This window comes from Actinia tenebrosa, unplaced genomic scaffold (genome assembly GCF_029948245.1).
Source record: "Actinia tenebrosa isolate PJP-AT-01 unplaced genomic scaffold, QUT_ActTen_1.0 PGA_scaffold16__25_contigs__length_10494907, whole genome shotgun sequence".
Classification (NCBI taxonomy): Eukaryota; Metazoa; Cnidaria; class Anthozoa; order Actiniaria; family Actiniidae; genus Actinia; species Actinia tenebrosa.
Window position 1 is genome coordinate 8,023,484 of NW_028292576.1, and position 20,367 is coordinate 8,043,850.

The following is a 20,367-nucleotide window of genomic DNA, read 5'->3' on the forward strand; positions in this document are numbered from 1 at the left end:
GTTTTAACGATTCTCAAGGCAATTATCCTTTATCCGCGTTCACTTTCAGTCTGGGTCTGGCCGCGTTTACTTTGCAGTCTGGTTGCGTTTGGGGGGGGCTTCCGGTACCTTCTCGCGTTGAAAATTAAAAGTTTGTTAAAGGTGAAATTGGCGAGATAAATTAAGTTGGCCTTATAAGATGCAGCTTTACACTTGCTTTGAAATTCTGGAGTGAACCCACTCGACAATCGATTTTACCTCAGACAACTGTACTAGTTTTGTCGCTCGGATGCTTCAAGCGCCGCGTCCAACCCAGGCCCCCTGAGCTTCATACTTGGAATGCCTGAGAATTCGGGAAGATCCCTGCCTTGCACGAAGTATTAAAACTAAACACTTTGTTCTTGTGGCGCTTGATTGGGTCAATCTTTTGGTTTTCTAAACGTCATTCATGGCTTCCAAACCAGTTTTCACGATCCTCTGTGCTTTTGGAATGGTCGTTGGGTTTCTGACCTTCATTTTCGGCCTGATAGATAGGATTGGAATTCAGATGCAAATAAGTTTTCTGATGTTGCCCATCTGGAATGGAGTGCTGGTAAATATGCTTTTAAAGCTTAATAATACTCCATTCACACCGAAACTTGTTTATTAGTTGGTTATCAGCTTATGCGAGAAAAATGATAAAAAAGAAAAGATATAGATTAAAAAAATGAATAAATATTAAGGCAGTGTGGGTGATTGAAACAGTTGAGCGTACGAGAATTATATGAGAGTCTTATGGATACTATGTATCGTAGATAGGCTAGTAATGGTACAGTATTACGTTTTTCTTTTTCTTTTTCGAGCCCTCGTATATACAATGGATATATATATGTTTTGTGGACGCGGGGTTTTCGTGTTTCTGTGTATATATGTATATATTATACTTTATTTTCTATTTTCTTATACTTTAAGATTCTCAATCGCAGATTTTAGTATAGATTTTATTTAGATTTTTATAGATTTTATATTGCTGATCAGTGGTTCATACCAGCTGTTCTATCGTGTCCAGCTGATCGGGTTTTTTTAAAATCAGGGTAAATAAAGATATTATTATTATTATTATTATTATTATTATTATTAAAATGATTAAGTGCATCGTAAAAGCGTTTCAAGTCAAGGCAACGTTACGAAACAAATGAATAGATCAACTGATAATACAAAGACAGAGACTTTAAACTTTCAAATACCGTAAATCCTCTATATTTTTAGCCCCCCTCTCAAATAAGCCCCCCCTTTTTAAAGGAAGAAATTTGTAAAGCCCCCCTCTCTTTCTAGCCCCCCCCCTCCCCTCCCCTGTCACAACTAAAGAATCATGTCTACTGATTAAAGGTGATTTATTAAAGTCTTGGTTGTTCAGAACATTTCTTTTTAGCTTGTTTTGTTAATGTTACCGTGTTTTAGTTTTGCTATTCACAATAATCGTAAATTATACTTGAGAGACTAACACAGGTGAATCAAATAATAAAAATGCCATGTACATCACTACAGATTATGCGAGACGGTCAATAGAAATGCTTCCGTTTAATCCTGAGTTACAATCACATTACATTTTGACAGTGTACAACTTACTGCGTTTCGACTAAATTAATAAGCCCCCCTCTCTATTAAGCCCCCTCTCTCCAATAAACCCTCCCTCAAACGTGCCTGAAATAAATAAGCCCCCCAGGGGGCTAAATAGAGGATTTACGGTAGATCAAATGATAATACAAAGATAGAAACTTCATAACAAGAAACTCTTGGAGCATGCACTGGGCTACCCAATGTGCTGGTAGGCTAGCTGGAGCTTATTTAACACCTAATCTTTGTTATGTACCGCTATTTGGGAGGAGCGGGTACTTTGGAACCTTTTAGGTGTATTTTTCTTTCAGAACTTGCGAACATTTATTTTTTCTCACATCAAATTCATTCAAAAATATACATCTATTAATGTGTTTTATTTTAATAAAAATGTATATCTTTTAACCAGTGAAGTGAAATGACACTCAATTTGTAAATCTATATAGATGCGGTTTTGTAACCGGAGAAAACAGCGTTGCTTTACCAACGTCACTAAGGTTTAATTGGCTCCATCTAAAATTACGCTGACGGACAACAACTAAAATTGACTAAAGGCTTAGCCTCTGAGCTAAGGAAATAATTATATTTATTTCAAGATACATTAGCAAATAAGCTACATAAATTCGACATAAATTCGTTTAGAAATATGTTTAAATGGTTTGTTTTTTGCTAACCGTTCTGAAGTTCTCCTATTATTGATTATATTCTTCAAATATAGTCTTTTTAAAAATCCAAACCAGTTAGAAGTGGAACTGTGAACCTCGGTTAGTAAAAGGATTCAAAACTTAGCGAAAAGTATTTATGGCCAAAAAGTTAGCAGCTCTATTACCGTGTAGTATTTAACGATATATTTATGCATATGCCTTCAAGATTAACTAGAGACTGTAAGCCGTATTGCCTTTTAGGCTCTAATAACCCACGCGATTGAAGCCAGAATACTATCGACTGAGAAGGTGTACTAAGGCTAATAAATATCTGAATTACAATCCTAGAAATCTTCTTTTACTGCTCAATTATATTAATTTTAAAAGCCTGGAATTACATCCTCTGCTGCTAAGCCAGCCTTTTATCTTTGAACATGTCATTCAAATCTATATATATGGGTACTCTTGCACAAGAATGTACATTTTGCAAGAAGGAGACGACAAAAAAAAACAAAAAGGCATTTTATGGTTGGGCCGCCACAGGCAACCCAGTAATAAACTTAATTTTTAAAAAAGTTTCAAAATGATAAATTTAAAAAACAACAACCTTCAAATAACTGCCATCTGCTGACCTGTGCAGGCTCGTTTTTGCAGATAACTGTCTACAGATAACTATCGACCACTGAAATATCAAGTTGATAACTAGAATTATCTGTAGGTTCTCAACCAATAGTGAGTACAATGTATAATAATCAGAGTTAATTGTAAGAATTCTTAAAGTTATCTTTTCTGACTCTTTGTAATTATTATAGTTTGGATGTGCTGGATTTGCTGGTCTGATCATTGGCAGGCAAAATAGAACACAAGGCTATATAGGCTCTGGAATGGTATGTAGAGACTGTAATGATTGACAAGTTGCAAATTTATACACTCAGGCTGGTTTTATGATTCAAGTAATGCATAGATTTGATATTGATTTAAATTAGAACTTCAATCAATTAAAACAACTATGCTTATTAGACTTATACATGCTGCATTTTCTCCCCATCCACCCCTCCCCCTCCCAAAAGCATATGAGCCAAACAAACAGTGGCAGTGTACAGCTACCAATATGAAAAAGTCTATTCTGTTCTGTTCTGTGCTGTGCTGTGCTGTGCTGTGCTGTGCTGTGCTGTGCTGTGCTGTGCTGTGCTGTGCTGTGCTGTGCTGTGCTGTGCTGTGCTGTGCTGTGCTGTGCTGTTCTGTTCTGTTCCTATTCCTATTCCTATTCCTATTCCTATTCCTATTCCTATTCTATTTTCCATTCCATTCTGTTCTATTCTTTTCTATTCTATTCTATTCTATATTCTATTCTATTCTATTCTATTCTATATTCCTTTCCATTCCATTTTATCTATTCTATTCTATTCTATTCTATTCTATTCTATTCCATTTTGATTCATTCCATTCTATCCTATCCTATTCTATCCCATCCCTTCCTGTCCCATCCTCTTCTATTCTATATTTGAGTGATACCTTCTACTGGTTCAATCATCTGATCTAATGCATTTATTACTCCTGGGAGGACAGCGTAAAGCCTAACAGGTTTTGCAACTCTTTATATTAGCTCTCAATATAAAATTTCCCATAGACGACTTTCGTAACTCAGTTTTTTCAGATAGAGAAAATGAAGCCTTTTTACTAGAAACAATTAATACTATCTGAGAAAATACTTCACAAAAACTATTTCCAGAAAATTTTGTAGAATTTGACTGCATACCAAAGAAATTACTACCATTTGCGAGCTACCGTGAAGCGTGACGCGCCAAACCAGTTTTAAAACGTTTGAAACTTTTTGATTGCTTGTCAAAACTGTCAAGTTTGTCATGACATACTTTCAAAACAGCGCCACAAACTTTTTCTTTTCTCGAAGAATCTTCAAAGCCTCACAGCACTTCTGTAGTACATTGTCGTACACGAGAATTGGGTATAATACATGCAGTACTAGTACTAATATCGGTATGTCAGTTAAAGTCAAAATTTCTTACGGTGGAAGTAATTAAGACCGATGTAAAGTCATGACGTTTAAACGAGATGATTTAGTAGTGATGGATTTCGATTCCTTTTCAAACAGAAATATTCAGCGCTGTGTCAATGGAAAGCAAAGTACCAAGAATTCAATATTGACATGATGAAGACAGTTTCCTTACGATGACAAACGAGGACGATTTTGAAGATGCAGTTCGTTGCATATCATCTATAAAGAACTACGACAATCTTTTTAGATTGCCATCAAGAAAACATCGAGTCTTCGCATGTCCTCCGACAGTGCGGTTCCAGAATGAAATGCTCTTGCATGTTTTCTATTTTTTTCCCCTTGTGTACGACAATGTACTACAGAAGTGCTGTGAAACTTTGAAGATTCTTCGAGAAAAGAAAAAATTTGTGGCGCCGTTTCAAAAGTATGTCGCGACAAACTTGACAGTTTTGACAAGCAAACAAAAAGTTTCAAACGTTTTAAAACTGGTTTGGCGCGTCACGCTTCACGGTAGCTCGCAAATGGTAGTATGAAAGAACGAAAATAAAGAGTTTTGTATGTATTTATCACTGGAAGCCTTGGTGGCCTCGTTTGGTGCTTTTCAAAACTTCAAATGCTCACATCTTGTAAAGGATTTATTAAGTTAAGTAGAAACTCACACGCCTTATCTAAATCAACAAGATCAATGATTTAAAAGGGTTTTCACTCCAAAAGCATTGATTTTTAATGTTTATGCAAATTAGCAGCAGCCAGTTATGAAAGTCATGTATATGATTTAGATATTCACTTAGCTAGTGGATTGGGTGAGTATATTGGTATTATGAGATATAAAGATATACACATGAATGACTTGCAAAAAGGGAAACAAGCTAAAGTGTGGTTTAGCTAACAAAGCTGTAAAAGGTCATTTTATAATATGTACCACACAAATTTGCTCCTTGAACATTGTAGTACTTCATGGTAAAGGTGCCTATGATCCACAATATATAATTTACATGATATTAATGTTCAATATCTAAGTAGTCAACTGCAAGCTAAGCCTTTTTAAAAAACTGATAAAATTTTCCCCTTTTTTTAAGACTTCAGGACTGAAAGCCATCAACATGCTCTGCTTTGGCCTATCTCTTTTAACCTTTTACATGTATGGCAGTATTGTAATGTACATTGGTTTTCGTATTGAATACAATGATGAGCTTTTTTATAATTACCCAACTTCAGCAACACTACTCCCAAAGCTCCTGAGTACTAATGATGGAACTCCAGTTGATGATACAAGGCAGGGTATATTTGCCATGATTATTCTCTTTTCATTGGTTGAAATGTTCATTGGGGCTTGGATAATCATGTTGGAAAAAGAAAAGATGGTATTGGGCTCTTCATCAAGCTCAGATCAAGTAAGCTCAAGTATTAGATTATTTAAAAGAGCACTCGAAAAGCAAGAGATTTAACAAGAGGAGTAAGCAAATCAGTATTCATACTGCTATGGAGTGCTCTACAGCTCCCAAAGTGTTTAAATATTCCATAATACGGATACATAAGCAGTCATTTTATATTGCTTTCATAAAATATTTTTAAACAATTTTAGCCAAATAGCCTGTACATTATATTTGAAATATTTTATATTATGTTGACAATAAGGTGACTGCCTACTTTTGGAAAATTTTTTTTTTAAACTTTAATTTTCCGAATTGAAATTTAATGCTGATTCCAAATCTGGAAAGAAAAATTGGGTGTCCCAAGCTTATCTTCAAGATAATCAGCTTTTAATGGAAGCCTATGAGCGAGCTTTTGGAAGTGATTAGAAAAAAATTAAGAGTCATAAGATAATAGAACTTTATTTGCAGACTCTATGATTGCACGAATGACAGCTAGTGAATCATTCTACAATAATACGTGGATATTTTCAACTAAAAGACAAAGAGATACATTAATTTGTCATATTGTGTAGTTTCGGTGCTCTTAAAAAATCTCATAAAGTTGAAAAAAAATCCCTACAAAAATCTATTTTTTCATGTGTTAGAAAAATTAACTTTTTCTAAAATGTTGGTATATCCTAGATTTTTAAGAGTTTTTTTGAATAAGCTATCAAAAAATAGAGAGTCCTGTGAAAAATTGAGGGTTTTGCCCTGTTGAAGCTCAAAACGCATATGTATGGTTCTTCAATTAAATCTTGTAGATTTTTCACATCGTGTGCTCACATCGTACGTTCAAAAGTAGGCAGTCACCTTAAAGTGTTTTTGTGTTCAATTCAAACAGGTGCCATTGGTAACAAATGAACCTTACCAATATATTCAGCAACCTCAGTATGGCCAACCAAATGCTGGAATGGTTGTGTCTTCTCCCCAAGTACGACAACAGCAGCAGGTATAGCACAGAACATGATGACAAGACAGCAGGCAGGAGCATGAACACCATCAATACAAAAATATGTAACAATATTACTGTATTTTATCAAGTCCAAGAGCTCAGCATGGAGCAATTCACCTTTTCAGCGCTAGCCTTATAAATTGTGTTACAGTCACCAAAAAGTTCGGACATTGTTCTCGAATTTCTGTATGTAAATGTACTGACTCTAAATGAACTATTTACTTGGTTAATGTTTAGTTAGTTCTCTAAATACAAGTAAATGATCATTTTTCTAGCTTGATTGAAGCTTTTCTTACTGCTGTTAAGATAGCTATCTAAAGAAATCTACCTAAATTTCCTCTTTAAAGTCAATGAATTTGTATGGAAATCCGAGAACAATGTCCGAACTTTTTGGTGACCGTAACACACACAACCCAAGCTAGCGCCGAAAAGATGAATTGCTTCATGGTTAATTACTCTAGCCAATACTAGGCCCTTCAATTAATAACTGATCAATTGACAAAGGTCCTTTGGGGATAGCTCAGCTGCATCTTTGTATCTCAGAGGCATAGGCAGTGGGGTCCTCATCCATCATGGCAACAAAATGACAGATTTTTAGAATTTATATTGTTTTATTTTTTATTTTATTTTTTTTGTTGTAAAAATTCAAAGTCGTAATGCCGGCTTTTTCATTTTTTTGTTGTTGTATATTTAATTTTGTTTGTTGTTTGTTGTTTTGTTTTTGTCTTGTCTTTTTTTTGTTTTTTGTTTTTGTTTTTTTTTTTTGTTTTGTTTTGGTTTTTTTTAATTTGGGCTTCCCGCTTCAGAAATTCCTGCCTAAGCCCCTGTATCTCAACAGGGAAAGTCATTCAATTTTAATATTTTTTAGCCTGTTTATATGGTTGCACCTGGAGGTAATGCACCATTACCAGCAAGAGCCGTTGTGGCACCCATCAGCCAGCAGCAGCACCACCAGCAGCAGCAGCAGGTATAGATGATATAATCTAATTCTATGAGGAACTACTACTAGTATCTTTCACACTTAAATATGTAGTAATTGAGCCATTTCCATTATTTTCCCATGGTCACCATCCAGATAATCAATCTTGTGTTACAGCTATTTTCATAAAGATGCGACCTCGGTGCTCTTGAGTTGCACACTGAAATTTGGTTTTCTGCTGCCATCAATCAAACCTAATCAGTCGGTAACTTTCATATTTTTGACTGGCGGCAGCGAAAAACCAAATTTCAGCCTGCAACTCAGAGCACCATGTATCATGTTTATGAAAATGGCTGTAAACACCTGCATTGCCAGCATGGTTGTCCTGATGGTGTGGTTGGTAATACATTGGACTAGAATACAGAAGCTGTGGGTTCAAATCTTGCACTCAAGACACACATTTCTTCTTTCACTTTATTATTCTATATATTCAATTAATTGTTATTATTAGGTTTCAACTTTTTGCCAAACTTTTCTGTATTCCCTGAGAGTCATCTTGCAGTTCTTTATTAATAATCGATTTCTTTTCGACTTCCACTTTCTGCACAGAATTCAGAAAACTGCTTTCAACTCTGACTGTCTCATTTTGGAAGACCCTTAAAAGTTGTAGTAAACGTTTTGCAAGTCATAAGCTATACAGCTATTGGAAAAGTCAGGGGCTTATCCAGGAATGTTAGAAATGGGGGGGAGGGGGTTTGGCATTAGATAAATCTAACTACAGAACGAACCAGAGGAGGTCTGGGGATGTGATCCCAAGGAAATACATTGATTATGGTTTCCAGAAATGCTGTTCCCTGCATTCTGAGATTCAATATTTTGGATAAAATAAGGAGCTCAAAGCAAAAAGAGGGGTAGGCACGACCCCACCTGCCCCTCCCCTCCCCCTCCACCCCTCTCTCCCACAATTCCGCCTTTGAAAGTGAAGTGAGGAAAATGAATCAGACACAAGGTCAGATATTACATGTTTTTTATTGCTTTTGATTTTGTATTTATTCAAGCCAACTTTTGTTGTACTTCAACCATCAGCTGTCATGGCAACCAATCAGCCACAAGTAGTACAGGTATACCTTAGCACTTTGAGTGTCAATGATGGTCTTTAGTCTACCAAATCTTTCTATTTTATATATTTACAACAACCACTCTTGGTACGGGGGTCTTCCTTGTGGATCAATCCACATGCACTACCACTACATTCTATAAAACAGCATACCAAACTCAACTCGACAGTCATACAAAACTCAATTCAACTCAATTTTTACAGAGGAAGGAAACCAGAGAATGTGGAGAAAATCCTTGTGGCAAGTGAGAGAAGTACACATCAAACAAACTCAACTCACATATTGATTTTTGTGAAGGGAGGTAAACCAGAGAACCTGGAGAAAAACCCTCGTGGCAAGGGAGAAGAACTGCACAGCAAACAAACTCAACTCACATATTAGTCTCCCTTCATTTTTTCTCTTCGAAAATCATGAAAAAAGATCAATGAAAACATTATCAGGGACATCGGAGATGGGGGGCTAGGGGGGCTATAGCCCCCCACCTTTTCTACACCAAATTTGCACATCTCCTTGCACGTTTTATATACACCAAATTCAAAACTTGCACCGATGTGAGGCTTAAGTTGTGAACAAAGGGATCTGGTGTGACTCAAAGTAATCTGGCGTGATTCAAAAGTCACGAATCACGCCAGATTACTTTGTTCACAACTTAAGCCTCATTTTGAATTTGGTCTATCACTTATATTTTTTATATATATTCTGAATTGTAGCCGCCCCCACCCCCCCACCCCGTTAAAAATAACCTTCCAGCGTCCCTGATTATTACTACATCCCTTCTGTACTGCTACTTTAACCAGGGTGATATTTTTGGTCAACAGCAGCCTCAACCGCAATATGTGGTGATGCAAAATCAAGTTCCAAATGCTCCCCAGGCACAGATTGTAGCTCAAGAGGTGAGTAAAAGGCGACATGTGGGTGGCATAGCGGTGAGAGAGCTCGCCTCTCACCAACACAACCAGAGTTCAAATCCCACTGGGTTCAGTGTGGTATGTGAATAGAGTTCCTAGTTGGTTGTCTCCTGGTTGTCTCTCTTTTTCTTTGGGTTTTCCTGTATACCTCCCTCTACGAAAATTAACCACCTGGATCTTCATATCTCAGAGGCATAGGCAGGGGGGCATAATTCCTTTGGATGAAGAGTTACTCTGTAGATATGCCACTGCTAAATAAATCCAATTTATTTTTTTCATTTCGTTTGTTTGTTTTTCTATTTGTCTTTTTGTTTGTTTGTTTGTTTGTTTGTCTCTTTGTCTTTTTGTCTGTTCGCCTTTGTGTGTGTGTCTGTTTGTTTGTTTGTCTCTGTCTGTTTGTCTTTTTGTCTGTTTGTTTGTTTGTCTCTGTCTGTTTGTCTGTGTGTCTTTTTGTCTGTTTGTCTGTCTGTGTTTGTCTGTGTGTCTTTTTGTCTGTTTGTTTGTTTGTCTGTTTGTTTTTTTGTCTCTGTTTGTTTGTGTGTCTATTTGTTCGTTTGTCTCTGTCTGTTTGTCTTTGTGTGTGTCTTTTTGTTTGTTTGTTTGTTTGTTGTTTCTTCGTTTGTTTCGTTTTATTCCATTGTTCTCTTTTTTTATTTCTCCATAGCATTTTTTAGAACCCTCATGTTTGTCTATTCATCAGGATCCTACTGATATTCAATATCTACCGCAGCAAGATCAACCTGATGTTAGTATACATATTCAGTAAATTAACAATTAACAAAAAGTCTATGCGCCTATGTTTATAAGGACTTTCAATTTTGGAAATTCAACGAAGGCGACTTCAACTGGAAGTGTGAATAATTTCTCTTTGGGGTTCTGTTCATTAGAGATTTCATTCACAATATTATATCAGTAAAGTCGACTCATCCACAGGATAACGGACTTTGAAGGTTCGGAACCTCAAAGTGGTGTTTGTACTTTATTGCAAAGGAATGTATGTGTAATTGTGAATAGTAAGAAGAACTAAAGTAATATTGGTAGTTAGGCTTATCAATTTGTGCATGTTTGCTCTTATAAATATTGGAAGGCCCCGTAAAAAGGCTAAAACAAACACAAGCAGAACACACATGCAAAAACTGGTGAGCTAGCTACAAAGATTACTTTAGTTGTTCTTGCGATACACAATTCCACATGCATTCCTTTGTAATAAGGTAGAACTGGGCTTCCTGTGGTTAAGCGCACCGTCCCTTCTTCCTAGCTAGCCTTGCAGTAGCAGAAGATAAATATTGGAAAGTTTGGTACTTGCATAGCGTGCGCGTTTACATTTTCCAAACAAAAAACTCCGAGTTGGGGGTCAGAATCGGCTTTGGACGAAGTGAAAACCAGGAAACAGTCGAAATGGGACTCGAAAGCTCGTCAGAAGCGAAATCGGAAGGATCTTAAGCTGAGGTATTTTCGCGATACGCCGTTGCGCGAACAATTGATGTCGTGTAACATGATATCACGTACAAAGATTTTCGGATTCGGCAACGCGTTGCAAGTTTTGATCCAGCTTCAAAAACTCGCAACGCAGAATGGCGAATTTTTTGCTAGTTGATTCGTGTAACAGCTTCACGACTATTTTCCGCGCAACGCGTACTCAAAATGCAGTTCGATTCTCTCATAGAAGCGAGGCGATGTCAACAAACAAAATGGCGGCTTTGACAGAGGACGACGAGGACTAAGCACGATGTTGTTACTTTTATTAAAAGTCGACTAGTTGCGAATCGTCCCGCACTGCATGAAATGGGTTATATAAGGGCGAAAAAGGAATCCTTAAACTTATGGTTGAACAATCGGCTGCATAAGGGTTTTGGCGTATCCCACTCCGATTTTGACTTCGAATAGATTCCGTCACAAGTAAAAACCAGGCTAAAGTGTGCTGCTTCTTACCGTTGTGGTATGGCTTTGATTACAGTGGCCATTATATTTGTGGCCATTAGTTTTTTCTCTTTTGCCTCCGAAGTTTCACTCTCTTACGTTTTTCTAACCTGCGAGGTCTCTGGCTCGATTCCTGGACTCAGTATTGCTTGTCAGTATAGAGTTTATTGGCGGGCCTAACCTTTGAGTCGAAGGTTTTTCTCTAGTTTTCTACAACAAAAACTACCACGAAACCCAAAACGTATAAATTCCAGTAGAGAGCTTCAAGTGTGACGTTGATCGTATGAAGGAAAAAAAAAAAAGAATTTTGGGTCAAATACGGAAAACAGTTCTATAAAGAATGTCCTTACTTTCCTTCATGGCAGAATTTGATGTCCAAGGTTCTAATGTTTCCAGTTGGATCGGAGAAATCATTAAGAACATTTTTCGCTTTATTTTATCAAGTTTTTATGAGCAGTTGAACCCGGAAAATATGTCACAACTTTAAAGCTCTGTACATTTTTTTGGTATAGAGCCCTTGCATGTGACGTCAAACCGGCTCAATTTGGAGGACAAAACAAAAGAATTGTAATCATCTCATGAGAATTGGAAACCTTTTGTTATGTTCTCCAAATTGAGCTACATCCGACGAGCTGCAAGGAGTCTATTGTATTAGTTACCGCTGTTTACCTTACATGCAGACTCATTTTTAGAGTGATCGCACTTAATCTGTGAAACAGTGCTACGTTTATGTTGCACTAAATAGTACGATTTAGTGCAAAGCATGGTTTTCTATTGTTTTACCTGTCTTATCCAGTACTAGTTACATAGTATAACTGTTTGACAGATATAGAGTTTGCAGTGTAATTTAGATTCTATGATTTGTTGTAGGTGAGAAGGGACACGCCATCGCCACAGGCCGGTGAAGTACGTAAGTTGGTTATCCTCTAGTCCAGACTTCTATGTTTTATATTCTTAGGGTGCAGGTTTTGGCAACGCCGCCATCTTGGTTGACGATACCAAAGCATTCCCCATTAGCTTCTAGTGTTAGATCAACCAACAGGGCGGCTGTTTAATTGTCATTGTCATTTAGTGATTTTGAGTCGTGGTTGCACCCCAAGAATAGGTTGCTATCAATAGACGTCACTTCCGGTAATAGCTCTTTTTTTTATGGATTGTAGAATCCTGGAGGTTGTTTTGATCTCTTGTTTTCTGGTTTGATGTCGTGAAAATAGTCAAATACAATAGTTTGAGGACTTGTTTTGATATGTTTTGACTTAGAATCCGCTAGTTGCCCCTCAGTCAACCGCTTGTTTGCCCTCCAGTCAACTCCAAAAAGTCACGTAATGGATAGTAAGCAATAAGCCGTTACGAGGTTGAGGAAGAAACCTGGGTCGAGTTGGTATTCCAGTGTAATGGACCCTTCTTAAAATTTTCTAGAATGCGAGGCTTACATGGAAATACAAAAGAAATCACACTTTTTCTCGATGGAATTTGTGGCATGTCTTTTGTATTTCCATGTAAGCTTCGCATCCAAGACAATTTTAAGAAGAGTGCATTCGGGGCAGTTCTAAGGGACGAAATATCTGCTGTCCTGGAAATATGTTCCCTAAAACAGCCCCACAATGCAACGCCAACTCGACCCAGTTCTTTTCTCAACCTCCGGATGGCTAATATCTAATAATCAAACAACAGTTCTCTTTCTCATATGATGGATTCAATCACAGACTCATCAGCCTTTATTCGGGTTTAGCCTCGTTTATTAGCTAGCTATTCACAGTTAGTCTATCATTCAAAAGGATTCACTGCCGAGTGAAATTTATAAATCAATTATTCAAATAAGTTACGCAGTTCTAAATAGCTGTTGATAATGATTTCTGAGTCATGAGGGAAGTCTGTAGTCAAGCAGACCCCTTGCAACCATTTCATTCCTTTCTAATCATCTATTCCATTTCATTCCATTGGAAAAGATATATCACAGTTGTAAATATTTGCCATTTAAACTGATAAATATTTTGTTCTCTGACAGGTTCGCATGATGGAATCCAGCGGAGTGGTGTAAGAGAGTGATCTACGAAGCTACCAGAAAACATCCGCACTAAATATAGAACACGTATCTAAATATAGGCATGCGAGGACAGTGTGACGTCACGCTTAGTTGTGCAGCATTTGGTTGCGTCACACTTAGACGTGAACCAGAAATAACCAAGTAGATGATTTAGAAAATGTTAAGCTTTTTGCTTAATTATAGAAAGTATTATGGAATTGAATTAACTAATTCAGTGTCAAATGAGGTCTTGAAATAACTCCCCTTCTCACTGACTGACTTACAGACAGACAGACAGACAGATACACTCACTCCGCCATCCTTCCCCCCACTCCCGGCATGCACAGCTCGACTTCTCTTTACTCTTCAACTTGAAAGGAGTAAGCAACTGCTGTTGTTTTCTGACATGATTGAAAACGTTGTTTCCCGTTCTTGAATCTGCCAAGAGCCAACTTTTGATGTCGACATAAACAGTCGTGTTTAAGGGTGAATGTTTTTCGTCAAAATTTAACAAAAAAGCTAGATGCGCTTTGTACCTGCAAAAAGAAATCAACGCTCAGGTAGTGTAGCTATCTCATCCAATCGGAAAGCAGCATTGATCAAAGACCGCTAGCCAGTTGGATCTGACTAGATGAATATACAGTATATAAACTCAACTTCAATTTTGATCGAAACCATTGTTACCCGCTGGAATACTAGGAAGCCTTCCTTACTACAATGCGTCTGACGAACAGTTATTCCACGCTACCAGTCTATGTGTGCAACACATAGTAAGTAAACTCTAAAGTGCCCCTCACCCCTAACTCGATATTTTCAGTATTGATATCGATATTTTCAGCTTATTAAATAATTGTGAAAAATCATTTCAGTGCCTTTTGAAGTTTTTTGCTCTGTGATAACAGAAATGTTTCTTCAGTACATTGGTACAAATATTCCTTCCCTGTCGTCTTCGCTGTTTTTTTTTTGTTTTTTGTTTGTTTGTTTTTTTTTTTTTTTTTTTTTTTTTTTTTTTTTTTTTGCCTGTTCGTATACTGAAAACCATCCTTATTTGATCTTTTTCGATGCTCTTTTACATCAATTATTAATTTTAATTTTCTTAAAATTCGTCCATGAAGAATACATTAATTTCAACTTTTTTCTGATTTTGAAGACATTTTTCTCGTCGAAGACTAAACATTTTTCTCTCACATTTAAATCGCTACAACTCTGACCAATCAAGAATCGCTTGCTAAGAATAGCTCGGGCTTGTGCGCGGAGCTAAAAATAGATTTTCAAGAAACTTTCATGGTTACAGACCCATTTATGGTACGCCAGCGAGCCCGTTGTGCCCGCGGACATTTGTGCCTGTCATGCGCGCGCGCCCGCGCCAGTGACGCCTGTTCATTACTGTTGTTATTGGTCGGCCATCTTGCGACTACGTTTCATTATTAAAGCTTGTTCATTCGTTTACGTCGTTCGTCGTGTTCACTGGCGTGGTGGCAGCGATTAAAGGACCCACGAACAACAGTATAAATACAACGATCAATAGCAGAAGTCTCGTAACGAGCCAACCTGTACGGTGGTTGGAAAACGAACAGCAAGAAACGTACACAAGAGCTTACGAAACACATTCACACGGCCTCATCAACAATCACCCAAACCATCGACTCCAAAAATGACTTCAACAAGAGCACCAAAACAATGGACACTGACTAAAAACGAGACAATCACTTCCTTCGAAGCATGGAGACAAAACCTACAGTATACATTATCTCTCGACGTAAATTTCGCATCCTTCCTTGGTGATACCGTGACGTGGCTAAAGAAATCTCGAGGCCCTCTAAGAGGCTTTACTGATGACGGTGAAGCAGTCCCTGTCGCTAGACGTCGAACAGCACAGCAAAAGTGTACCCATCTGGAGTTGATGCTTGGCCAAATCGCTAATTATTGCCCAGTTATCTCTAGAAATTCAATTGTCAAGAACTCAACATCTATCAACTCCATCTGGCAAATGATTCGCATGCATTATGGGTTCCAGTCCACCGGAGCACACTTTATCGACTTTAATAACATTAAACTGGAACATGACGAACGCCCAGAAGACCTCTTTCAACGACTGATGTCCTTCGTCGAAGACAATCTCCTCATCGCTAATGGCAATATCACCCACCATGGCGAGATTATAACCGCCGACGAGGAATCAACACCCAGTCTTGAAAATATGATCGTTCTCACCTGGCTTAGACTAATCCACCCGGACTTACCAAACCTCGTAAAACAACGATATGGCACGGAACTTCGCTCCAGAACCCTCGCATCGATAAAACCAGAAATCTCCCAAGCGTTGGACTCACTGCTTGACGAACTACGCACAGCCGCTGATTCCAAGATACTACGCGCTACAGCGTCAAAATTTAGATTCCCTGCCTCACGTGAACCAAACAAATTGCCAAACAGTCGCCGCCCAACGACTTCCAGACGCCCCAGGTCATGCCCACTATGCAAAGAAGCAGGCCGCGCAGATCAACAGCATTTCCTAAGTAAGTGCCCTTACTTACCTCCTGAGGACAGACTCTTCCTCGCCAAGACTCGCTCGACAACCAACTATGAAGAGGAAGTAGAAGAAGACGACGATAACCTAGATCTGTACGCACCTGATCAAGTTGACAGTGAAGCGTCAGCCCTTCCGTCCGCACGTTCCATCTCCCGAAGGGTCAGCACCAGAAGGTCACCCCTACTCAACGCCTTCTATCGACAACACCCAGTGAGGCTGACCCTCGACACCGGCGCCGAAACCAGCATGATTAAAGCGTCCGTTGCCCAGACACTTGGTCTTACCGTCGAAAAGTCTTCCCAACAAGCATTGCAAGCCGATGGTACGACACCGCTGACCGTTATTGGCGAAGTACACGTCCTGCTCTCTCGTTCCAACAAGAAACTCGCGCTCGACGCCCTCGTAGTAGAGGACATAGATGTTGACATACTCGCTGGAATACCCTTCCTCATCGCGAACGACATCTCAGTTCGCCCAGCCACTCAACAGATAACTATACAAGGCTCCGAAACCATCTTGTACCACACCGATGAAAAACACAGCACTCAGGCTCACACCATACGCCACGCCACGTCGTATGTGTTACGTTCATCGTCGCCCACCACCGTTATCTGGCCTGGAGATTACCTAGAAGTTGACGTCCCCCCCGAGCTGGGAACTGACAACACTATCGCCATTGAACCCCGTAGTGATACGTCCCAACTCAAACGCCCTCCACCCAGCGAAAACCCATGGCCCCAACCACGAGTCATAGATACAGTCGGAGGTAAAGTGCGAATTACCAACACGTCCGACGAACCATACACCGTCCGACGCCACGACCACATCTGCTGGGCCCGCCCAACCGTCCCAGCGACTCCTCCCGAAGCGGCTCCACCCTCAACACTCCCCGTTACAGAAGTAAAGCCTACCCCGCCGTCCTCAGGCAGCGTAAGTCTAGATCCAGACAAGCTACTTACAAGTTCCATGCGTGACCAATTCCAGAAGGTCCTACAGAAATACGACAACGTCTTCAAACCGGACATTCCAGGGTACAACGGAGCAGCGGGCCATATAGAAGCCCGCGTAAACATGGGACCGGTACAGCCGCCCCAACGTAAAGGGCGCCTTCCTCAATACTCTCGAAACCAACTAATAGAGCTGCAAGAGAAGTTTGACGAACTGGAAAGAGACCAAGTCTTCCAAAAACCCGAAGATATCGACGTGGCAGTAGAATACCTGAACCCCTCCTTCCTCATAAAGAAACCCTCTGGCGGTCATCGCCTCGTCACTGCCTTTGCAGACGTGGGACGTTACAGCAAACCCCAACCATCACTCATGCCAGACGTTGACTCCACACTACGCACCATTGCACCATGGAAGTTCCTGATAAAGTCTGATCTCAGCCGCGCCTTCTACCAAATACCCCTTGCTAAAGAATCCAGGAAGTACTGCGGCGTAGCCACACCATTTCGTGGCGTACGCGTTTACTGCCGCTCCGCAATGGGAATGCCCGGCTCAGAAACAGCACTCGAAGAGATGATGTGTCGAGTACTCGGTGACTTCATCCAAGAAGGCTGCGTGGCAAAGATAGCAGACGACTTGTACTGCGGAGGAGCAAGCCCCGAAGACCTTCTACCTATCTGGGCACGGGTCCTGGAACAGCTTGACAGGTGCAACCTTAGACTCTCACCAACTAAAACGGTCATCTGTCCAAAGTCCACCACCATATTAGGATGGGTGTGGTCCCAAGGCAAACTATCTGCAAGTCCTCATCGCGTCGCGGTTCTTGCATCTTGTCCTCCTCCAACTACCGTCAAAGGCATGCGCTCTTTTATCGGGTCCTACAAAGTCCTTAGCCGCGTCCTACCAGAGTGTTCCTCCCTAATCGACCCCCTCGAAGGCGCAATCTCGGGTCTCCAGTCACAAGACAAACTTACGTTGAACGAAAGTCTTCTCCACAAGTTTAAAGCTGCTCAGCAGGCCCTCACGTCAACCAAAGCCATCGCTCTACCACGTCCATCCGACTCCTTATGGATCGTAACAGACGGCTCCGTAACCAAACGTGGCCTCGGAGCAACACTATATGTGTCCCGTGAGAACAACCTCTATCTTGCCGGATTTTTCAGCGCAAAACTCCGCAAACACCAAGTCAACTGGCTGCCCTGTGAAATTGAAGCACTGAGTATCGCCGCGGCCGTCAAGCACTTCAGCCCGTTTATAATACAGTCTGAACACCATACTTGCGTACTCACTGACAGCAAACCATGCGTCCAAGCCATCAATAAACTCTGTCGCGGCGAATTTTCCGCAAGCCCTCGGGTAACATCATTCCTAACTACCGTTAGCCGATATCAAGTCACGTTGCAGCATTTGGCCGGTACGGCTAACCTCCCTTCAGACTTTACGAGCCGCAACGCTCCAGAGTGCCAAGAACCAACATGCCAGGTGTGCAGTTTCATCAAAGAAACAGAAGACTCTGTCGTCCGTGACGTGTCCGTTCAAGACATCATCGACAACACCAAGTCACTTCCATTCACCACGAGATCAGCATGGCGAGAAATCCAAAACGGATGTCCCGACCTCCGCAGAGTCCATGCCCATCTGAAACAAGGAACTAGACCCTCGAAGAAACTGACTAACATAAAAGACATCAAACGCTATCTAAACGTAACGTCCATCTCCAAAGACGGCATTCTAGTAGTCAAACGCAACCAACCTTTCACCCCCTCATCTGAGGCAATAGTAGTACCACGGTCCGTACTTGATGGTCTTCTCACAGCTCTCCACGTTCGTCTAAACCATCCATCTCGCAACCAGCTTCAGATGGTTGTACTACGCCACTTCTTTGCGTTAGACATGAACAGTGCCCTAACCAGGGTATCCTCGTCATGCCACCCATGTGCCTCCTTACGGAAGTTTCCAAGTTCTCTCGTAAGCCAATCATCTGAAGAACCACCCGACGTCGTCGGCATATCCTTCGCTGCTGACGTTATCAAACGACAACGACAAGCAATCTTACTACTCAGAGAGTGTTCGACATCCTACACCAACACTTGTTTAATACAAGACGAAAAGTACGACACCCTGCGCGACGCCCTTACACGCCTCATTGTGGAACTACACCCTTTGGACGGTCCAAGAGCAGTCATTCGAGTAGACCCTGCACCAAGCTTCTTATCTCTTAGCAACAACGACGGTCTAAAACACTTGAACATTTGGCTCGATGTTGGTCGCATAAAGAATAAGAATAAGAACCCAGTCGCCGAAAAGGCTATTCAAGAGCTAGAAGAAGAGCTTCTGCGACAGGAGCCCGGAGGTGGACCCATTACTTCTACTGGCCTCGCACTAGCAACAGCTCGTCTCAACTCTCGCCTACGCCATCAAGGTCTCTCCGCTCGTGAACTATGGACACAGCGCAGTCAATACACCTGTGACCAACTCCCACTATCTGACTACCAGAATATAGTAGCGCAGCACCAGAAGAGGTCCACTAACCATCCCCACAGCGAAAAGTCCAAAGACAAACACGGAGTTGCCGCACCTCAGCCACAGATTCGAGTGGGAGACATAGTTTATTTGATCGCTGACCGCGACAAACTACGTGCTCGTGACCGCTACATCGTTACAGAAGTGAGCGACCCTTGGTGTTACATTAAGAAGTTCACCGGATCCCAACTTCGCGCCACATCATACAAGGTCAAGCTATGTGAGTGCTATGCCGTTCCCGCTCCCCTCGCCTCCTCCCACACTAGTACTCAAGTAATCCACAACGATGCCGACGAAGACTTCGCCACCGTAGACCCAACGTTAACGTCAGAAGAACCAAGTCCACCAACACCCCCATCGGAACTTATCCGCCCATACGAAGTTGACTTACCAAGCTGGTGTAAACCAAACAATCAAGACAACGCATCGGAAGAAGACACCAACACAACCCCAGAAACAACTGAGCAAGACCCACCACCCTCGCAAGTCACTCTCACCGTCCCACTGCCCATCAACAACGAACTCAGCAGCGAAGAATCTCCCTCGAGACCACAACGAACACGCAAACCCCCAGCCTACCTCAAGGATTACTTCCTATATTGAGACATTATGCGACCTGTAGATGTATGAACCATAATAACTTTGTTATCCAGTTAATTAACAGAAAATAAGGAAGAAGAAGATACTGCGCCAGCGAGCCCGTTGTGCCCGCGGACATTTGTGCCTGTCATGCGCGCGCGCCCGCGCCAGTGACGCCTGTTCATTACTGTTGTTATTGGTCGGCCATCTTGCGACTACGTTTCATTATTAAAGCTTGTTCATTCGTTTACGTCGTTCGTCGTGTTCACTGGCGGTAGATGTGCTCTCTTACT

At 40.7% G+C, this 20,367-nt stretch overlaps 2 protein-coding genes across 11 annotated transcripts; both read left to right on the forward strand.

Moving 5' to 3' along the window:
- Positions 1 to 311: 311 nt before the first annotated feature.
- LOC116288216 (uncharacterized) lies at positions 312 to 14,357 on the forward strand. 10 transcript variants are annotated; one of them, XM_031694974.2, is made up of 11 exons: positions 312 to 571; positions 3,032 to 3,106; positions 5,316 to 5,630; positions 6,493 to 6,600; positions 7,472 to 7,570; positions 8,581 to 8,643; positions 9,459 to 9,533; positions 10,213 to 10,293; positions 12,339 to 12,378; positions 12,729 to 12,800; positions 13,477 to 14,357. In XM_031694974.2, the coding sequence occupies exons 1-11, from the start codon at positions 428 to 430 to the stop codon at positions 13,515 to 13,517; spliced, it is 1,113 nt and encodes a 370-aa protein (XP_031550834.2). In that variant the 5' UTR covers positions 312 to 427; the 3' UTR covers positions 13,518 to 14,357. The 10 variants fall into 10 exon arrangements, with proteins under 10 accessions (XP_031550834.2, XP_031550839.2, XP_031550837.2 ...); XM_031694979.2 differs by having other exon boundaries at positions 12,339 to 12,374; XM_031694977.2 differs by having other exon boundaries at positions 10,249 to 10,293.
- Positions 14,358 to 14,881: 524 nt separating this feature from the next.
- LOC148910701 (uncharacterized) lies at positions 14,882 to 20,215 on the forward strand. Its single transcript, XM_089031260.1, has one exon. The coding sequence runs from the start codon at positions 15,149 to 15,151 to the stop codon at positions 20,096 to 20,098; it is 4,950 nt and encodes a 1,649-aa protein (XP_088887386.1). The 5' UTR covers positions 14,882 to 15,148; the 3' UTR covers positions 20,099 to 20,215.
- Positions 20,216 to 20,367: the final 152 nt, after the last annotated feature.

What these genes read in the sequence shown, in the direction of transcription:
- LOC148910701 (XM_089031260.1), top strand. Translation starts at nt 15,149, where the DNA reads ATGACTTCAACAAGAGCACCAAAACAATGGACACTGACTAAAAACGAG.
- LOC116288216 (XM_031694974.2), top strand. Translation starts at nt 428, where the DNA reads ATGGCTTCCAAACCAGTTTTCACGATCCTCTGTGCTTTTGGAATGGTC. An exon ending in CCATCTGGAATGGAGTGCTG is followed by an intron (nt 572 to 3,031) that starts GTAAATATGCTT and finishes TAATTATTATAG; the next exon opens with TTTGGATGTGCTGGATTTGC. An exon ending in ACCACCAGCAGCAGCAGCAG is followed by an intron (nt 7,571 to 8,580) that starts GTATAGATGATA and finishes TATTTATTCAAG; the next exon opens with CCAACTTTTGTTGTACTTCA.